At 39.4% G+C, this 21,779-nt stretch overlaps 1 protein-coding gene across 1 annotated transcript in view; it reads right to left on the bottom strand.

Annotated features, from left to right (window-relative positions):
• Nucleotides 1–21,779, bottom strand: part of cfap92 (cilia and flagella associated protein 92 (putative)) — a 213,822-nt gene that overhangs the window by 96,350 nt on the left and 95,693 nt on the right. The window contains exons 6-10 of the mRNA XM_064967364.1: nt 20,051–20,235; nt 19,800–19,917; nt 19,346–19,617; nt 18,911–19,066; nt 15,375–15,730 (exon numbers count right to left, since the gene is read on the bottom strand). Coding sequence (XP_064823436.1) covers nt 15,375–15,730; nt 18,911–19,066; nt 19,346–19,617; nt 19,800–19,917; nt 20,051–20,235 — 1,087 coding nt within the window. The remainder of the gene's footprint in view (nt 1–15,374; nt 15,731–18,910; nt 19,067–19,345; nt 19,618–19,799; nt 19,918–20,050; nt 20,236–21,779) is intronic.

Below are 21,779 nucleotides of genomic sequence, written 5' to 3'. Positions count from 1 at the left end.
ATAATCAATATGAACTGTGCTCTGCACTAAGGAAGGATAATCAATATGACCTGTGCTCTGCAATAAGGAAGGATAATCAACATGAACTGTGCTCTGCAATAAGGAAGGATAATCAATATGAACTGTGCTATACAATAAGGATAATCAATATGAGCTGTGCTCTACAATAAGGGAGGATAATCAATATGAACTGTGCTCTACAATAAGGCAGGATAATCAATATGAACTGTGCTCTACAATAAGGATAATCAATATGAACTGTGCTCTGCAATAAGGATAATCAATTGGAGCTGTGCTCTGCAATAAGGATAATCGATATGAACTGTGCTCTGCAATAAGGAAGGAAAATCAATATGAACTGTGCTCTACAATAAGGATAATCAATATGAGCTATGCTCGACAATAAGGATAATAAATATGAACTGTGCTCTGCAATAAGGAGAATCAATATGAACTGTGCTCTACAATAAGGTTAATCAATTTGAACTGTGCTCTCCAATTTATTTTACCTTTATTTAACCAGGCAAGTCAGTTAAGAACATATTCTTATTTTCAATGACGGCCTGGGAACAGTGGGTTAACTGCCTGTTCAGGGGCAGAACAACAGATTTGTACCTTGTCAGCTCGGGGGTTTGAACTCACAACCTTCTGGTTACTAGTCCAACGCTCTAACCACTAGGCTACCCTGCCGCCCCAATAAGGAAGTATAATCAATATGAACTGTGCTCTACAATTAGGAAGGATAATCAATATGAACTGTGCTCTACAATTAGGAAGGATAATCAATATGAACTGTGCTCTACAATAAGGGAGGATAATCAATTGAACTGTGCTCTGCAATAAGGGAGGATAATCAATATGAACTGTGCTCTACAACAAGGATAATCAATATGAACTGTACTCTGCAATAAGGGATGATAATCAATATGAACTGTGCTCTGCAATAAGGGAGGATAATCAATATGAACTGGGCTCTGCAATAAGGAAGTATAATCAATATGAACTGTGCTCTACAATAAGGAAGGATAATCAATATGAACTGTGCTCTACAATAAGGAAGGATAATCAATATGAACTGGGCTCTGCAATAAGGAAGTATAATTAATATGAACTGTGCTCTACAATAAGGAAGGATAATCAATATGAACTGTGCTCTACAATAAGGAAGGATAATCAATATGAACTGTGCTCTACAATAAGGGAGGATAATCAATATGAACTGTGCTCTGCAATAAGGGAAGATAATCAATATGAACTGTGCTCTACAATAAGGATAATCAATATGAACTGTGCTCTACAATAAGGATAATCAATATGAACTGTGCTCTACAATAAGGATAATCAATATGAACTGTGCTCTACAATAAGGATAATCGATATGAACTGTGCTCTACAATAAGAATAATCGATATGAACTGTGCTCTGCAATAAGGAAGGATAATCAATATGAACTGTGCTCTCCAATAAGAATAATCAATATGAACTGTGCTCTGCAATAATGAAGGATAATCAATATGAACTGTGCACTGAAATAAGGAAGGATAATCAATATGATCTGTGCTCTGCAACAAGGATGGATAATCAATATGAACTGTGCTCTGCAATAAGGAAGTATAATCAATATGAACTGTGCTCTACAATAAGGAAGGATAATCAATATGAACTGTGCTCTACAATAAGGAAGGATAATCAATATGAACTGTGCTCTACAATAAGGGAGGATAATCAATATGAACTGTGCTCTGCAATAAGGGAGGATAATCAATATGAACTGTGCTCTACAATAAGGATAGTCAATATGAACTGTGCTTTACAATAAGGATAATCAATATGAACTGTGCTCTACAATAAGAATAATCAACATGAACTGTGCTCTGCAATAAGGAAGAATAATCAATATGAACTGTGCTCTACAATAAGGATACTCAATATGAACTGTGCTCTACAATAAGGATAATCAATATGAACTGTGCTCTACAATAAGGAAGGATAATCAATATGAACGGTGCTCTACAATAAGGAAGGATAATCAATATGAACTGTGCTCTACAATAAGGGAGGATAATCAATTGAACTGTGCTCTGCAATAAGGGAGGATAATCAATATGAACTGTGCTCTACAACAAGGATAATCAATATGATCTGTGCTCTGTAATAAGGAAGGATACTCAATATGAACTGTGCACTGCAATAAGGAAGGATAATCAATATGATATTTGCTCTGCAAAAAGGATGGATAATCAATATGAACTATGCTCTGCAATAAGGAAGTATAATCAATATGAACTGTGACCTGCAATAAGGAAGGATAATCAATATGATATTTGCTCTGCAAAAAGGATGGATAATCAATATGAACTATGCTCTGCAATAAGGAAGTATAATCAATATGAACTGTGACCTGCAATAAGGAAGGATAATCAATATGATATTTGCTCTGCAAAAAGGATGGATAATCAATATGAACTATGCTCTGCAATAAGGAAGTATAATCAATATGAACTGTGCTCTACAATAAGGAAGGATAATCAATATGAACTGTGCTCTACAATAAGGATAATCGATATGAACTGTGCTCTACAATAAGAATAATCGATATGAACTGTGCTCTGCAATAAGGAAGGATAATCAATATGAACTGTGCTCTCCAATAAGAATAATCAATATGAACTGTGCTCTGCAATAAGGAAGGATAATCAATATGAACTGTGCTCTACAATAAGGAAGGATAATCAATATGAACTATGCTCTACAATAATGAAGGATAATCAATATGAACTATGCTCTTCAATGATGAAGGATAATCAATATGAGCTGAGCTCTGCAATAAGGATAATCAATATGAACTGTGCTCTACAATAAGGAAGGATAATCAATATGAACTATGCTCTACAATAATGAAGGATAATCAATATGAACTGTGCACTGCAATAAGGAAGGATAATCAATATGACCTGTGCTCTGCAATAAGGAAGGATAATCAATATGAACTGTGCTATACAATAAGGATAATCAATATGAGCTGTGCTCTACAATAAGGGAGGATAATCAATATGAACTGTGCTCTACAATAAGGATAATCAATATGAACTGTGCTCTGCAATAAGGAGAATCAATATGAACTGTGCTCTACATTAAGGATAATCGATATGAACTGTGCTCTGCAATAAGGATAATCAATATGAACTGTGCTCTACATTAAATATAATCAATATGAACTGTGCTCTGCAATAAGGATAATCAATATGAACTGTGCTCTGCAATAAGGATAATCAATATGAACTGTGCTCTACAATAAGGATAATCAATATGAACTGTGCTCTGCAATAAGGAAGGATAATCAATATGACCTGTGCTCTGCAATAAGGAAGGATAATCAACATGAACTGTGCTCTGCAATAAGGAAGGATAATCAATATGAACTGTGCTATACAATAAGGATAATCAATATGAGCTGTGCTCTACAATAAGGGAGGATAATCAATATGAACTGTGCTCTACAATAAGGCAGGATAATCAATATGAACTGTGCTCTACAATAAGGATAATCAATATGAACTGTGCTCTGCAATAAGGATAATCAATATGAACTGTGCTCTGCAATAAGGATAATCAATATGAACTGTGCTCTACAATAAGGATAATCAATATGAACTGTGCTCTGCAATAAGGAAGGATAATCAATATGACCTGTGCTCTGCAATAAGGAAGGATAATCAACATGAACTGTGCTCTGCAATAAGGAAGGATAATCAATATGAACTGTGCTATACAATAAGGATAATCAATATGAGCTGTGCTCTACAATAAGGGAGGATAATCAATATGAACTGTGCTCTACAATAAGGCAGGATAATCAATATGAACTGTGCTCTACAATAAGGATAATCAATATGAACTGTGCTCTGCAATAAGGATAATCAATTGGAGCTGTGCTCTGCAATAAGGATAATCGATATGAACTGTGCTCTGCAATAAGGAAGGAAAATCAATATGAACTGTGCTCTACAATAAGGATAATCAATATGAGCTATGCTCGACAATAAGGATAATAAATATGAACTGTGCTCTGCAATAAGGAGAATCAATATGAACTGTGCTCTACAATAAGGTTAATCAATTTGAACTGTGCTCTCCAATTTATTTTACCTTTATTTAACCAGGCAAGTCAGTTAAGAACATATTCTTATTTTCAATGACGGCCTGGGAACAGTGGGTTAACTGCCTGTTCAGGGGCAGAACAACAGATTTGTACCTTGTCAGCTCGGGGGTTTGAACTCACAACCTTCTGGTTACTAGTCCAACGCTCTAACCACTAGGCTACCCTGCCGCCCCAATAAGGAAGTATAATCAATATGAACTGTGCTCTACAATTAGGAAGGATAATCAATATGAACTGTGCTCTACAATTAGGAAGGATAATCAATATGAACTGTGCTCTACAATAAGGGAGGATAATCAATTGAACTGTGCTCTGCAATAAGGGAGGATAATCAATATGAACTGTGCTCTACAACAAGGATAATCAATATGAACTGTACTCTGCAATAAGGGATGATAATCAATATGAACTGTGCTCTGCAATAAGGGAGGATAATCAATATGAACTGGGCTCTGCAATAAGGAAGTATAATCAATATGAACTGTGCTCTACAATAAGGAAGGATAATCAATATGAACTGTGCTCTACAATAAGGAAGGATAATCAATATGAACTGGGCTCTGCAATAAGGAAGTATAATTAATATGAACTGTGCTCTACAATAAGGAAGGATAATCAATATGAACTGTGCTCTACAATAAGGAAGGATAATCAATATGAACTGTGCTCTACAATAAGGGAGGATAATCAATATGAACTGTGCTCTGCAATAAGGGAAGATAATCAATATGAACTGTGCTCTACAATAAGGATAATCAATATGAACTGTGCTCTACAATAAGGATAATCAATATGAACTGTGCTCTACAATAAGGATAATCAATATGAACTGTGCTCTACAATAAGGATAATCGATATGAACTGTGCTCTACAATAAGAATAATCGATATGAACTGTGCTCTGCAATAAGGAAGGATAATCAATATGAACTGTGCTCTCCAATAAGAATAATCAATATGAACTGTGCTCTGCAATAATGAAGGATAATCAATATGAACTGTGCACTGAAATAAGGAAGGATAATCAATATGATCTGTGCTCTGCAACAAGGATGGATAATCAATATGAACTGTGCTCTGCAATAAGGAAGTATAATCAATATGAACTGTGCTCTACAATAAGGAAGGATAATCAATATGAACTGTGCTCTACAATAAGGAAGGATAATCAATATGAACTGTGCTCTACAATAAGGGAGGATAATCAATATGAACTGTGCTCTGCAATAAGGGAGGATAATCAATATGAACTGTGCTCTACAATAAGGATAGTCAATATGAACTGTGCTTTACAATAAGGATAATCAATATGAACTGTGCTCTACAATAAGAATAATCAACATGAACTGTGCTCTGCAATAAGGAAGAATAATCAATATGAACTGTGCTCTACAATAAGGATACTCAATATGAACTGTGCTCTACAATAAGGATAATCAATATGAACTGTGCTCTACAATAAGGATAATCGATATGAACTGTGCTCTGCAATAAGGAAGGATAATCAATATGAACTGTGCTCTACAATAAGGATAATCGATATGAACTGTGCTCTGCAATAAGGAAGGATAATCAATATGAACTGTGCTCTACAATAAGGATAATCGATATGAACTGTGCTCTGCAATAAGGATAATCGATATGAACTGTGCTCTACAATAAGGAAGGATAATCAATATGAACTGTGCTCTAATAAGGAAGGATAATCAATATGAACTATGCTCTACAATAATGAAGGATAATCAATATGAACTGTGCACTGCAATAAGGAAGGATAATTAATATGAACTGTGCTCTACAATAAGGATAATCAATATGAGCTGTGCTCTACAATAAGGGTAATCGATATGAACTGTGCTCTACAATAAGAATAATCAATATGAACTGTGCTCTACAATAAGGAAGGATAATCAATATGAACTGTGCTCTAATAAGGAAGGATAATCAATATGAACTATGCTCTACAATAATGAAGGATAATCAATATGAACTGTGCACTGCAATAAGGAAGGATAATAAATATGAACTGTGCTCTATAGTAAGGATAATCAATATGAACTGTGCTCTACAATAAGGATAATCAATATGAATTGTGCTCTGCAATAAGGAAGGATAATCAATATGAACTGTGCTCTGCAATAAGGAAGGATAATCAATATGAACTATGCTCTAAAATAATGAATGATAATCAATATGAGCTGTTCTCTACAATATGGATAATCAATATGAACTGTACTCTACAATAAGAATAATCAATATGGATTGTGCTCTACAATAAGGATACTCAATATGAACTGTGCTCTACAATAAGGATAATCAATATGAACTGTGCTCTACAATAAGAATACTCAATATGATCTGTGCTCTGCAATAAGGAAGGATAATCAATATGAACTGTGCATTGCAATAAGGAAGGATAATCAATATGAACTGTGCACTGCAATAAGGAAGGATAATCAATATGATCTTTGCTCTGCAATAAGGAAGGATAATACATATGAACTGTGCTCTACAATAAGGATAATCAATATGAACTGTGCTCTACAATAAGGATAATCAATATGAGCTGTGCTCTACAATAAGGATAATCAATATGAGCTGTGCTCTACAATAAGGATAATCAATATGAACTGTGCTCTACAATAAGAATAATCAATATGAACTGTCCTCTACAATAAGGATTATCAATATGAACTGTGCTCTACAATAAGGAAGGATAATCAATATGAACTATGCTCTACAATAACGAAGGATAATCAATATGAGCTGTGCTCTACAATAAGGATAATCAATATGAACTGTGCTCTACAATAAGAATAATCAATATGAACTGTGCTCTACAATAAGGATAATCAATATGAACTGTGCTCTACAATAAGGAAGGATAATCGATATGAGCTGTGCTCTACAATAAGGATAATCAATATGAACTGTGCTCTACAATAAGGAAGGGTAATCAATATGAGCTGTGCTCTGCAATAAGGATAATCAATATGAACTGTCCTCTACAATAAGGAAGGATAATCAATATGAGCTGTGCTCTACAATAAGGATAATCAATATGAACTGTGCTCTACAATAAGGAAGGATACTCAATATGAGCTGTGCTCTACAATAAGGATAATCAATATGAACTGTGCTCTACAATAAGAATAATCAATATGAACTGTCCTCTACAATAAGGATAATCAATATGAACTGTGCTCTGCAATAAGGAAGGATAATCAATATGAACTATGCTCTACAATAATGAAGGGTAATCAATATGAGCTGTGCTCTACAATAAGGATAATCAATATGAACTGTGCTCTACAATAAGAATAATCAATATGAACTGTGCTCTACAATATGGATAATCAATATGAACTGTGCTCTGCAATAAGGAAGGATAAACAATATGAACTGTGCTCTACAATAAGGAAGGATAATCAATATGAACTATGCTCTACAATAAGGAAGGATAATTAATATGAACTGTGCTCTACAATAAGGAAGGATAATCAATATGAACTATGCTCTACAATAAGGAAGGATAATCAATATGAACTGTGCTCTGCAATAAGGAAGGATAATCAATATGAACTGTGATGGAACAATAATGGCTCTATATAATACCATAATGATTCAATCTGTTTCTTACTGTAAGTTCTCAATCTATATCTTATTGTATGGAGTCAATCTATATCTTACTGTAAGTTCTCAATCTATATCTTACTGTATGGAGTCAATCTATATCTTACTGTATGGAGTCAATCTATATCTTACTGTAAGGAGTCAATCTATATCTTACTGTAAGGAGTCAATCTATATCTTACTGTAAGTTCTCAATCTATATCTTACTGTATGGAGTCAATCTATATCTTATTGTATGGAGTCAATCTATATCTTACTGTAAGTTCTCAATCTATATCTTACTGTATGGAGTCAATCTATATCTTACTGTATGGAGTCAATCTATATCTTACTGTAAGGAGTCAATCTATATCTTACTGTAAGGAGTCAATCTATATCTTACTGTAAGTTCTCAATCTATATCTTACTGTATGGAGTCAATCTATATCTTATTGTATGGAGTCAATCTATATCTTACTGTATGGAGTCAATCTATATCTTACTGTATGGAGTCAATCTATATCTTATTGTATGGAGTCAATCTATATCTTACTGTATGGAGTCAATCTATATCTTACTGTATGGAGTCAATCTATATCTTACTGTATGGAGTAAATCTATATATTACTGTAAGGAGTCAATCTATATCTTACTGTATCGAGTCAATCTATATCTTACTGTTTGGAGTCAATCTATATATTACTGTAAGGAGTCAATCTATATCTTATTGTATGGAGTCAATCTATATCTTATTGTATGGAGTTCATCTGTATCTTACTGTAAGGAGTTAATCTATTTTACTGTATGGCAGAGGTGTGGACTTGAGTCACATGACTTGGACTTGAGTCAGATTCGAGCAACAAATATGATGACTTGCAACTCGACTTTGACTTTAACACCAATGACTCGTGACTTGACTTGGACTTGAGCCTTTTGACTCGACCTGACTATAAAAAAAAATATATATATATATTTTATTTTATTTTAAATTTTACCCCGTTTTCTCCCCAATTAAGTGGTATCCAATTGTTTTTTTAGTAGCTACTATCTTGTCTCATCGCTACAACTCCCATACGGGCTCGTTCGAGACGAAGGTTGAAAGTCATGCGTCCTCTGTTACACAACCCAACCAAGCCGCACTGCTTCTTAACACAGCGCTCATCCAACCCGGAAGCCAGCTGCACCAATGTGTCGGAGGAAACACCGTACACCTGGCAACCTTGGTTAGCGCTCACTGCGCACTGCGCTAACTGACTCGACCTGACACCCTCCCCAAGCCCCAATATAAAAATGATGCTATAAAAAAAATGTACAGCGAATCAACTCTTCATTTAACAGATTACAGTTTGAACAGTTCGGACAGCAGCCAATCAAATTGTGCCAGCTGACAAAAAGTTGCGCGTGGCAGTGCAGAGGAACGTTGGTGGGTGAATTCAGATGGAGCCCTTGGAAAGATGATACCCAAAATTATAATTTTTGTATATAAAGACCACGCTGCATCAAGAAAAAACGGATTGCTACTTGCAAAACATGCGGGAAGAAAATTACAGACGGAGGCAGACAGAGGCGCAGTTTCGACATTTGAAGCTGCACAAAGAAGAGTAAGTTGTGGCTAATATAGCCGACAGCTATATAATTTATAACTTTAACTTACTAGTGTAGGATGTAGGCTAACGTAACGTTAAATCAATGAGCCTCCACACAGTCAGTCAGTGCGGGAACGTGATCATTGCACTCAAGATTGAGCTACAACTGGCTAGGCAGTTGGTAGCCTAAATCCTGCCTGATGTTACTGCTGTTCCTAAAACCGTTGACATACGTTAGCCTACTGTAATCACACTGAGACTGAGACAGAGAGAGACTGAGACAGAGACAGAGACAGGGCCACATCCTGACCGAATGCAACCCATTCTTGCAGAATCAATGCTTGGAGTTTTCAGAATTTGTGGGGTTTTGTTTGTCCACCCGCCTCTTGAGGATTGACCACATGTTCTGAATGGGATTAAGGTCTGGGTAGTTTCCTGGCCATGGACCCAAATATCAATGGTTTGTTCCCTGGGCCACTTAGTTATCACTTTTGCTTCATTGCAAGGGGTGCCATCATGCTGGAAAATGCATTGTTCGTCATCAAACTGTTCCTGGATGGTTGGGGGAAGTTGTTCTCGGAGGATGTTTTGGTACCATTCTTTAGTCATGGCTGTGTTCTTAGGCAAAATTGTGAGTAAGCAACTCCCTTGGCTGAGAAGCAACCCCACACATGAATGGTCTCAGGATGCCTTACTGTTGGCATGACACAGGACTGATGGTAGCGCTCATCTTGTCTTCTCCGGACAAGCTTTTTTCCGGATGCCCCAAACAATCGGAAAGGGGATTCATCAGAGAAAATGACTTCACCCCAGTCCTCAGCAGTCCGATCCCTGTACCTTTTGCAGAATATCAGTCTGTTCCTGATGTTTTTCCTGGAGACAAGTGGCTTCTTTGTTGCCCTTCTTGACACCAAGCCATCCTTCAAAAGTCTTCGCCTCACTGTGCGTGCAGATGCACTCACACCTGCCTTCTGCCTTTCCTGAGCAAGCTCTGTACTGGTGGTGCCCCGATCCTGCAGCTGAATCAACTTTAGGAGACAGTCCTGGCGCTTGCTGGACTTTCTTGGGCATCCTGAAGCCATCTTGACAACAATTGAACCGCTCTCCTTGAAGTTCTTGATGATCCGATAAATGGTTGATTTAGGTGCAATCTTACTGGCAGCAATATCTTTGCCTGTGAAGCCCTTTTTGTGCAAATCAATGATGACGGCACGTGTTTCCTTGCAGGTAACCATGCTTGACAGAGGAAGAACAAGCACCACCCTCCTTTTGAAGCTTCCAGTCTGTTATTCAAACTCTATCAGCATGACAGAGTGATCTCCAGCCTTGTCCTTGTCAACACTCACATCTTGGTCAATGAGAGAATTACTGACATGATGTCAGCTGGTCCTTTTGTGGCAGGGCTGAAATGCAGTGGAAATGTTTTTTGGGGATTCAGTTCATTTGCATGGCAAAGAGGGACTTTGCAATTAATTGCAATTCATCTGATCACTCTTGATAACATTCTGGAGTATATGCAAATTTCCATCATACAAACTGATGCAGCAGACTTTGAAAATGTATATTTGTGTCATTCTCAAAACTTTTGGCCACGACTGTATATATAGTCACTTTACAAATTACCTCGACTAACCTATAGCTCCGCACATTGACTCAGTATCGGTACCCCCTGTATACAGCCTCATTATTACTATGTAGATGTATTGTGTTACTTATTGATTGATTAGATTTATTTTTCTTTTATTCAGTAAATATTTCATTTCATTTCATTCATAACTCTATTTATTGAACTGCACTGTTGGTTAAGGGCTTGTAAGGAAATATTTCACGGTAAAAACTACATCTGTTGTATTCGGCTCATGTGATCAATAAAATTGGATTTGATATATCTTACTGTATGAAGACAGTGTCTATATATCTTGCTGTATGGAGACAGTCTAACTTACTGTATGGAGACTGTCTGTGTCATGTCTTATTATGTCTTGTTCCTGTTCTTTCTCTTCACTTGTTCAGAAGAAGGACGGGTCCCTGCGCCCCTGCATAGATTATCGAGGGCTGAATGACATAACAGTTAAGAATTGTTATCCACTTCCTCTTTTCACCAAGTTTTTCACCAAGTTGGACCTTCGTAACGCTTACCATCTCGTGCGCATCAGGGAGGGGGACGAGTGGAAGACGGCGTTTAACACTCCGTTAGGGCACTTTGAATACCGGGTTCTTCCTTTCGGCCTCGTTAACGCTCCAGCTGTCTTTCAGGCATTAGTTAACAACGTCCTGAGAGACATGCTGAACATCTTTGTTTTCGTTTACATTGACGATATCCTGATTTTTTCACCGTCACTCCCGATTCATGTTCAGCACGTTCGACGCGTCCTCCAGCGCCTTTTAGAGAACTGTCTTTATGTGAAGGCTGAGAAGTGCACTTTTCATGCCTCCTCTGTCCCTTTTCTCGGTTCTGTTATTTCCGCTGAGGGCATTAAGATGGATCCCGCTAAGGTCCAGGCTGTCATTGATTGGCCCGTTCCTAAATCACGTGTCGAGCTGCAGCGCTTTCTCGGCTTCGAATTTCTATCGTCGTTTCATCCGTAATTTCGGTCAGGTGGCAGCTCCCCTCACAGCCCTTACTTCTGTCAAGACGTGCTTTAAGTGGTCCGTTTCCACCCAGGGAGCTTTTGATCTTCTCAAGAATTGTTTTACATCCGCACCTATTCTTGTTACACCTGACATCTCTAGACAGTTCGTTGTTGAGGTTGACGCGTCAGAGGTGGGCGTGGGAGCCATTCTTTCTCAGCGCTCCCTCTCTGACGGCAAGGTCCACCCTTGCACGTATTTTTCTCATCGCCTATCGCCGTCAGAACGTAACTATGATGTGGGAAACCGCGAACTGCTCGCCATCCGCTTAGCCCTAGGCGAATGGCGACAGTGGTTGGAGGGGGCGACCGTTCCTTTTGTCGTTTGGACTGACCATAGGAACCTTGAGTACATCCGTTCAGCCAAACGACTTAATGCGCGTCAGGCTCGTTGGGCTCTGTTTTTCGCTCGTTTCGAGTTCGTTATTTCTTATCGTCCGGGCTCAAAGAACACCAAGCCTGATGCTTTATCTCGTCTCTTCAGTTCTTCAGTAGTCTCCACCTACCCCGAGGGGATTCTCCCTGAGGGGCGCGTTGTCGGGTTGACTGTCTGGGGAATAGAGAGGCAGGTAAAGCAAGCACTCACTCACACTCCGTCGCCGCGCGCTTGCCCTAGGAACCTTCTTTTCGTTCCCGTTCCTACTCGTCTGGCCGTTCTTCAGTGGGCCCACTCTGCCAAGTTAGCCGGCCACCCCGGCGTTCGGGGTACGCTTGCTTCCATTCGCCAGCGTTTTTGGTGGCCTACTCGGGAACGTGACACGCGTCATTTTGTCGCTGCTTGTTCGGTCTGCGCGCAGACTAAATCCGGGAACTCCCCTCCTGCCGGCCGTCTCAGACCGCTTCCCATTCCCTCTCGACCGTGGTCTCACATCGCCTTAGATTTTATCACCGGACTGCCTTCGTCAGCGGGGAAGACTGTTATTCTTACGGTTGTCGATAGGTTCTCTAAGGCAGCTCATTTTATTCCTCTCGCTAAGCTCCCTTCTGCTAAGGAAACGGCACAAATCATCATCGAGAATGTTTTCAGAATTCATGGCCTTCCGTCAGACGTCGTTTCGGACAGAGGCCCGCAGTTCACGTCTCAATTTTGGAGGGAGTTTTGCCGTTTGATTGGGGCTTCCGTCAGTCTCTCGTCCGGCTTCCATCCCCAGTCTAACGGTCAAGCCGAACGGGCCAATCAGACTGTTGGTCGCATCTTACGCAGTCTTTCTTTTCGTAACCCTGCGTCTTGGTCAGAACAGCTCCCCTGGGCAGAATACGCCCACAACTCGCTTCCTTCGTCTGCGACCGGTCTATCTCCTTTTCAGAGTAGCCTCGGGTACCAACCTCCGCTGTTCTCGTCTCAGCTCGCCGAGTCCTGCGTCCCCTCCGCTCAGGCTTTTGTCCAGCGTTGTGAGCGCACCTGGAAGGGGGTCAGGTCTGCACTTTGCCGTTATAGGGCGCAGACTGTGAGAGCCGCTAATAAGCGTAGAACTAAGAGTCCTAGATATTGTCGCGGTCAGAGAGTATGGCTCTCCACTCAGAACCTTCCCCTTAAGACAGCTTCTCGCAAGTTGACCCCGCGGTTCATTGGTCCGTTCCGTATTTCTCAAATCATTAATCCTGTCGCAGTGCGACTTCTTCTCCCGCGATATCTTCGTCGCGTCCACCCGGTCTTCCATGTCTCCTGTGTTAAGCCCGTTCTTCGCCCCCCGTCTCCCCCCCATCCTTGTCGAGGGCGCACCTATCTACAGGGTCCGTAAGATTTTGGACATGCGTCCTCGGGGCCGTGGTCATCAGTACCTAGTGGATTAGGAGGGGTACGGTCCTGAGGAAAGGAGTTGGATTCCCTCTCGGGACGTGCAGGACCGTTCGCTGATCGATGATTTCCTCCGTTGCCGCCAGGTTTCCTCCTCGAGTGCGCCAGGAGGCACTCGGTGAGTGGGGGGTACTGTCATGTCTTATTATGTCTTGTTCCTGTTCTTTCTCTTCACTCTGTCTCTCTCTGCTGGTCTTATTAGGTTACCTTCTCTTTCTCTCCTTCTCCAGCTGTTCCTCATCTCCTATAACTACCTCGTTCACCCTTTCCCCACCTGTTCCCTTTTTCCCTCTGATTAGGTCTCTATTTCTCTCTCTGTTCCTGCTACTTTCGGTGTCAGATTCTCGTTTGAGTTTCTCATGCCAGAAGCAAGCTATCGTCTCGTTTGCTTCATCCTTGTCCTATCCTGTCGGAATCTGCCTGGCAGGTGCATCCTGTACTCAGCTAACTGTCTTTCGTCCTGCACTGTGTCCAGTTCATCTGATGCTACGTGAGATCAGGTACCACTGTTCCTCTACGACCCGCGCCTACCCAGAGCGACCTGCAGCCTGTCGCCGCTAACCCAGCTATTCTCCTCTGCTGGGGACTCTCTTGTTATTTATCAGAGGGACTTTATGTTTCATTTGTCACCCTCTCTGCGGGTTGTCTACTTTTGCCATTATCTACATCTGAAGAGGATCTCTGTCTTTCCTGTGTTCTCATTAAAGAACTCTGTTTTTGTTAAACGGCTTTTGGGTCCTCACTCAAGTGCATAACAGTCTATATATAACTTACTGTATGGAGACAGTCTAACTTACTGTATGGAGACAGTCTATATACATCTTAATGTATGGGGACAGTCATATATTTATATATATATATATATATATATATATATATATATATATATATATATATATATATATATATATATACTATATATATATATATAACTTACTATATGGGGATAGTCTATATATATAACTTACTGTATGGAGGCAGTGTAACGTCCTGTATGGGGACAGTCTATATATGTATCTACTGTATGGAGACAGTCTATATATGTAACGTACTGTATAGAGACCGTCTATATACATCTTAATGTATGGGGACAATCTATATATATATATATCTCTCTCTCTATATATATATATATATATATATATATATATATATATATGTATATATATATCTTATTATATGGAGACTCTCTATACAACTTTATATAACTCTATATAACTTACTGTATGGAGACAGTCTCTATATAACTTACTGTATGGAGACAGCCTAACATGATGATGGTATCTTACTGTATGGAGACAGTCTCTATATAACTTACAGTATGGAGACAGTCTCTATATAACTTACTGTATGGAGACAGTCTCTATATAACTTACTGTATGGAGACAGTCTCTATATAACTTACTGTATGGAGACAGTCTCTATATAACTTACTGTATGGAGACAGTCTCTATATAACTTACTGTATGGAGACAGCCTAACATGATGATGGTATCTTACTGTATGGAGACAGTCTCTATATAACTTACTGTATGGAGACAGTCTCTGTATAACTTACTGTATGGAGACAGTCTCTGTATAACTTACTGTATGGAGACTGTCTCCCAGAGTCTCCTGACACCTTTATGTTTCAGTCCTTCCAGAACAAAAAGGTGGATTTGTTTATCTAGCAGGTGGAACCCCGTCACCACGTCCAAGTCACGGCTCTCCCTCTCCGGCGCCGCCATCTTGTAACACGACAATGCCCGCTCCACAGTCTCCTCTGATTGGTCCTCCAGATGGAACGCCACAGCATTGATCCTTAGTAGCTCCGCCCTAAGCCGTGACATCACCGGGACATTAGCATACTTGAACAGGTATATGATGCGTCCGAAAGGGCAGTCCCATGCCCCGTCACTGGCCCCACCTCCTCCCGTCAGAGGACAGGCAATCTCCACCTGCACCTAAATCAATAAATCAACCAAAGTTGGGGTCAATGACTACTACTACTACCACTACTACCACACTACTATTAATACTACGACCAATACTACTATTAATACTACTACCACTACTACTATTAATACTACTACCACTACTACCACACTACTATTAATACTACTACCAATACTACTATTACTACTACCACTACTACTAGTAATACTACTACCACTACTACTATTAATACTACTACCAATACTACTATTAATACTACTAACACACTCCTATTAATACTACTATCAATACTACTAGTAATACTACTACCACTACTACTATTAATACTACTACCACTACTACCACTACTACCACTACCACTACTACTACTACCAATACTACTATTAATACTACTACCACTACTACTATTAATACTACTACCACTACTACTATTAATACTACTACCAATACTACCACTACTACCACTACCACTACTACTACTACTACCACTACTACCACTACCACTACTACTACTACCACTACTACTACCACTACTACCACTACTACCACTACCACTACTACTATTAATACTACTACCACTACTACCACTACTACTACTACCACTACTACTATTAATACTACTACCACTACTACTACTACCACACGACTATTAATACTACAACCAATACTACTATTAATACTACTACCACTACTACTATTAATACTACTACCACTACCACCACTACTACCACTACTACCACTACCACTACTACTACTACCACTACTACTACTACCACTACTACTACTACCACTACTACCACTACTACCACTACTACTACTACCACACGACTATTAATACTACAACCAATACTACTATTAATACTACTACCACTACTACTATTAATACTACTACCACTACCACTACTACTACTACCACTACTACTATTAATATGACTACCACACTACTATTAATACTACTAACAATACTACTATTAATACTACTACTACTACCACTACTACTAGTAATACTACTACCACTACTACTACTAATACTACTAGCACTACTACCACTACCACTACTACTACTACCACTACTACTATTAATACTACTACCACTACTACCACTACCACTACTACTACTACCACTACTACTATTAATACGACTACCACACTACTATTAATACTACTACCACAACGACTATTAGTTCTACTACCACTACCACTACTACTATTAATACTACTACCACTACTACTACTACTATTAATACTACTACCACTACGACCACTACTACCGCTACCACCACTACTACTATTAATACGACTACCACACTAATATTAATACTACTACCAATACTACTATTAATACTACTACTACCACTACTACTACTACCACTACTACTACTACCACTACTACTACTACTAGTAATACTACTACCACTACTACCACTACTACCACTACCACTACTACTATTAATACTACTACCACTACTACTACTACCACACGACTATTAATACTACTACCACTACCACTACTACTATTAATACTACTACTACCACTACCACTAATGCTACTACCACTACTACTATTAATACTACTACCACTACTACCACTACTACTATTAACACTACTACCACTACTACCACTACCACTCCTACCACTATTAATATTACTACCACTATTAAAACTACTACCACTACCACTACTACTACTATTAATACTACTACTACTACCACTACTACCACTACTACTATTAATACTACTACCACTACTACCACTACCACTACTACCACTATTAATACTACTGCCACTACAACCACTATTAATACTACTACCACCACCACTACTACTATTAATGCTACTACCACTACTACTATTAATACTACTACCACTACTACTATTAACACTACTACCACTACTACTATTAATACTACTACCACTACCACTACTACGACTATTAATACTACTACCACTACCACTACTACTACTATTAATATTACTACCACTACCACTACTACTATTAATACAACTACCACTACGACCACTACCACTACTACCACTACTAATACTACTACCACTACCACTACTACTACTATTAATACTACTACCACTACTACTATTAATACTACTACCACTACTACCACCACTACTACTGCTATCACCACTTATACTATTAATACTACTACCACCACTACTACTACTACTACTACTACTACAACCACTACTACTATTAATACTGCTACCACTACTACTATTAATACTAACACCACTACCACCACTACTACTATTAATACTACTACCAGTACTAATATTAATACTACTACCACTACTACCACTACCACTACTACCACTATTAATACTACTACCACTATTAGCACTATTAACACTACTACCACTACCACTACTACTACTATTAATACTACTACCACTACTACTACTATTAATATTACTACCACTACCACTACTACTATTAATACTACTACCACTACTACTATTAAAACGACTATTACTACTACTACTATTAATACTACTACCACTACCACCACCACTACAATTAATACTACTACCACTACTACCACTACCGCTACTACCACTACTACGACTACCACCACTACTACTAATACTACTACCACTACTAGCACCAATGCTATTAATACTACTATTAATACTGCTACCACTACCACCACTACAACTATTAATACTACTACCACTACTACTATTAATACTACTACCACTACAACTATTAATACTACTACCACTACTACTATTAATACTACTACCACAACTACTATTAATACTACTACCACTACCACCGCTACTACAATTAATACTACTACCACTACTATTATTAATACTACCACCACTACTACTATTAATACTATCACTACTACTGCTACCAATACTACTATTAATACTACTACCACTACCACCGCTACTACAATTAATACTACTACCACTACTATTATTAATACTAGCACTACTACTATTACCACTACTGCTATTAATACTACTACCACTACTACCACTACTACTACTACTACTACTACCACTACTACTACCACCACCACTACTACTACCACTACTACTACTACTATTAAGACTACTATTACTACTAATTGTACTACTACTATTACTACCACTACTACTATTATTACTACTATTAATTCTACCACTACTACTAATACTACCACCACTACTACTACTACTATACCTTGAGCTGCGAATTGGCGTCAAAGTAGTGTCCAGGCTGTTGCTCTGGCCCATCCACCCCTCCTGTCCCTGGCATGGAGGCCATTTTCCTCTCCCAGTCACTCCTCTCACTACTCAACAGCTGGGCCGGTGGGGAACAGCGGATCGGCAGGTTCACCTGGTCATGGAACGGGAAAGAACACTAAATATTCCCATCCAACTGGTTCTGGTGCTGAAAAGAAAGATGGATGAATGTACTGGAAAAATGACAAATGTCTGCCACGATCTTCCCACTGAGGTTTAAGTGAGTAGCACAAAGTCAGAGCAGTGTTGATATATTGTGATATTGATCACTGCTTCCTTGGCAAAGCGCTAGAAAGGCATTTCACTGTACTTGTGCATGTGACAATAAAAACAGTGAACAGTCTTGTTTTTCCTTGATCAATGCTAGCTTCACCTTCAGACTCCTCTGTCCTTGTAGCAGGTCGTTGAGGTTAAGCTTGGCGAGGCCACAGGGGTCATAGTGTTTGCTGTTCTCTCTGAAGGGGTGGTGATTGGTCCGTTTCCCAGAGACAGGGATGACACTGCTTAGCTTGTCATCATTGGGATATGTCCCAAAGAGGGCGGGGCTGGTCGACACCTTCTCCAACTTCCTGTCTCTGTCGTGGACCTCAATCTCCAGCGGAGGACCTCGCAGGACCTCCAACAGCTCCCCGGGACTTAGCAAGCCTGGATTAGGTAGAGCTAGCAATAATAAAAGCTCCAACAATAGACAGATTTAGCAATAGCTGTAGCAGTAACATTAGCTTTAGCGCTAATGATAGATAAAGCGATAATTGCATTTAGCGATAGCGATGATATGAATAGTGACAGTAAACACATTCTTAAGGGCATGTCTGACAGTGCTCCACCTGTCATGATGACATTGACGTCATTGAAGTAAACGTCAGTCCTGTGTTCCTGGCCTTTGGTCCGGTGCTTAGACGTGTTATGGAACTGGTACTGGCAGTACACTGGCAGACACTTCTCCTGACAGAAGATGGAGTAGAAGAGGAAAGGATGTTTGGGGTCAGCTGAGACAGTGTAGTGTTAGTACCTACAGTGTGTGGAAGGGGGCAGGCTGGGAGGGTCATATTAGAGGTCAAGAGTTGGGGTATATTACCTCTAAGACATGGAAGGGGACAGGGGATGATGGCAGGGAGGAGGCTGACAGGATGGTGATGACTAGAGGGTTGAGTTCCGCCTTCAGCTTCTCAGAGATCAGAGGTCGGTCAAGTGTGATGTTACACAGACCCTCGTACACCCCAGAGGAATACGTCTCCAGGCAGTCAGTCAGACACCGGTCTCCTAACATACACAAATGAAAAAAGGACAAGATTGACATACTTTACTGTTGTTCTTCATCTACGTTTTAGAACTACAATAACTTTGCTAATAGTAAAACATTTTATGTGTCTTTTCTTTGGTGTTTTGATACTGTGTTTAGCAGTGTAGTTGTAACTGGGGGATTTTGGGAGGGGCTACAGATGTTTCTAATTGGCTAGCCTTTGCCAACCAACCGGGTGTTTTGTTTTTCAGGGACAATTGAGCTTTTAGGTGTTAGCAAGGCGACACTCCATCTTAACTCCTCCTCAACATTTACTGGATAGATTGAACAGTGCAGAAGAAAACCTCCAGACAGTTTTTTTTTCTTGTCACGGCCAGTATGTAAGGGATTTAGTTTCAGGCAGTTATTTTGAGCCTGATACGTCAGGTAACTTATTGCCTTGTGAAGTTTGTAATAGGGCTCCAGTGAAGGGCTCAAATGTATTTATAAAGCCCTTTTTACATCAGCAGATATAACAAAGTGCTTATACAGAAATCCCAGCCTAAAACCCCAAACACCAAGCAATGCAGATCTAGAAGCACAGTGGCTTCTTCCTTTTGATACTATCCCATTTCCCTGTGCTTCCTTTTGATATTATCCCATTTCCCTGTCCTTCCTTTTGATACTATCCCATTTCCCTTCCCCCCCCCATTTCCATGTCCTTCCTTTTGATACTATCCCAATTCCATGTCCTTCCTTTTGATACTATCCCATTTCCATGTCCTTCCTTTTGATACTATCCCATTTCCATGTCCTTCCTTTTGATACTATCCCATTTCCATGTCCTTCCTTTTGATACTATCCCATTTCCCATTCCCCCCCATTTCCATGTCCTTCCTTTTGATACTATCCCATTTCCATGTCCTTCCTTTTGATACTATCCCATTTCCATGTCCTTCCTTTTGATACTATCCCATTTCCCTTTCCCCCCCATTTCCATGTCTTTCCTTTTGATACTATCCCATTTCCATGTCCTTCCTTTTGATACTATCCCATTTCCACGTCCTTCCTTTTGATTCTATCCCATTTCCATGTCCTTCCTTTTGATTCTATCCCATTTCCAATTTCCCCCCCATTTCCATGTCCTTCCTTTTGATACGAACCCATTTCCCTGTCCTTCCTTTTGATACTATCCCATTTCCATGTACTTCCTTTTGATACTATCCCATTTCCCTTTCCCCCCCATTTCCATGTCCTTCCTTTTGATACCATCCCATTTCCACGTCCTTCCTTTTGATACGAACCCATTTCCCTTTCCTTCCTTTTGATACTATCCTATTTCCATGTACTTCCTTTTGATACTATCCCATTTCCCTTTCCCCCCCATTTCCATGTCCTTCCTTTTGATACCATCCCATTTCCACGTCCTTCCTTTTGATACTATCCCATTTCCCTGTCCTTCCTTTTGATACTATCCCATTTCCATGTACTTCCTTTTGATTCTATCCCATTTCCCTTTCCCCCCCGTTTCCATGTCCTTCCTTTTGATACTATCCCATTTCCCTGTCCTTCCTTTTGATACTAT

This window comes from Oncorhynchus masou, chromosome 6 (assembly GCF_036934945.1).
Source record: "Oncorhynchus masou masou isolate Uvic2021 chromosome 6, UVic_Omas_1.1, whole genome shotgun sequence".
Taxonomy (NCBI): domain Eukaryota; kingdom Metazoa; phylum Chordata; class Actinopteri; order Salmoniformes; family Salmonidae; genus Oncorhynchus; species Oncorhynchus masou.
This window is presented reverse-complemented; position numbering and strand designations above follow the sequence as displayed.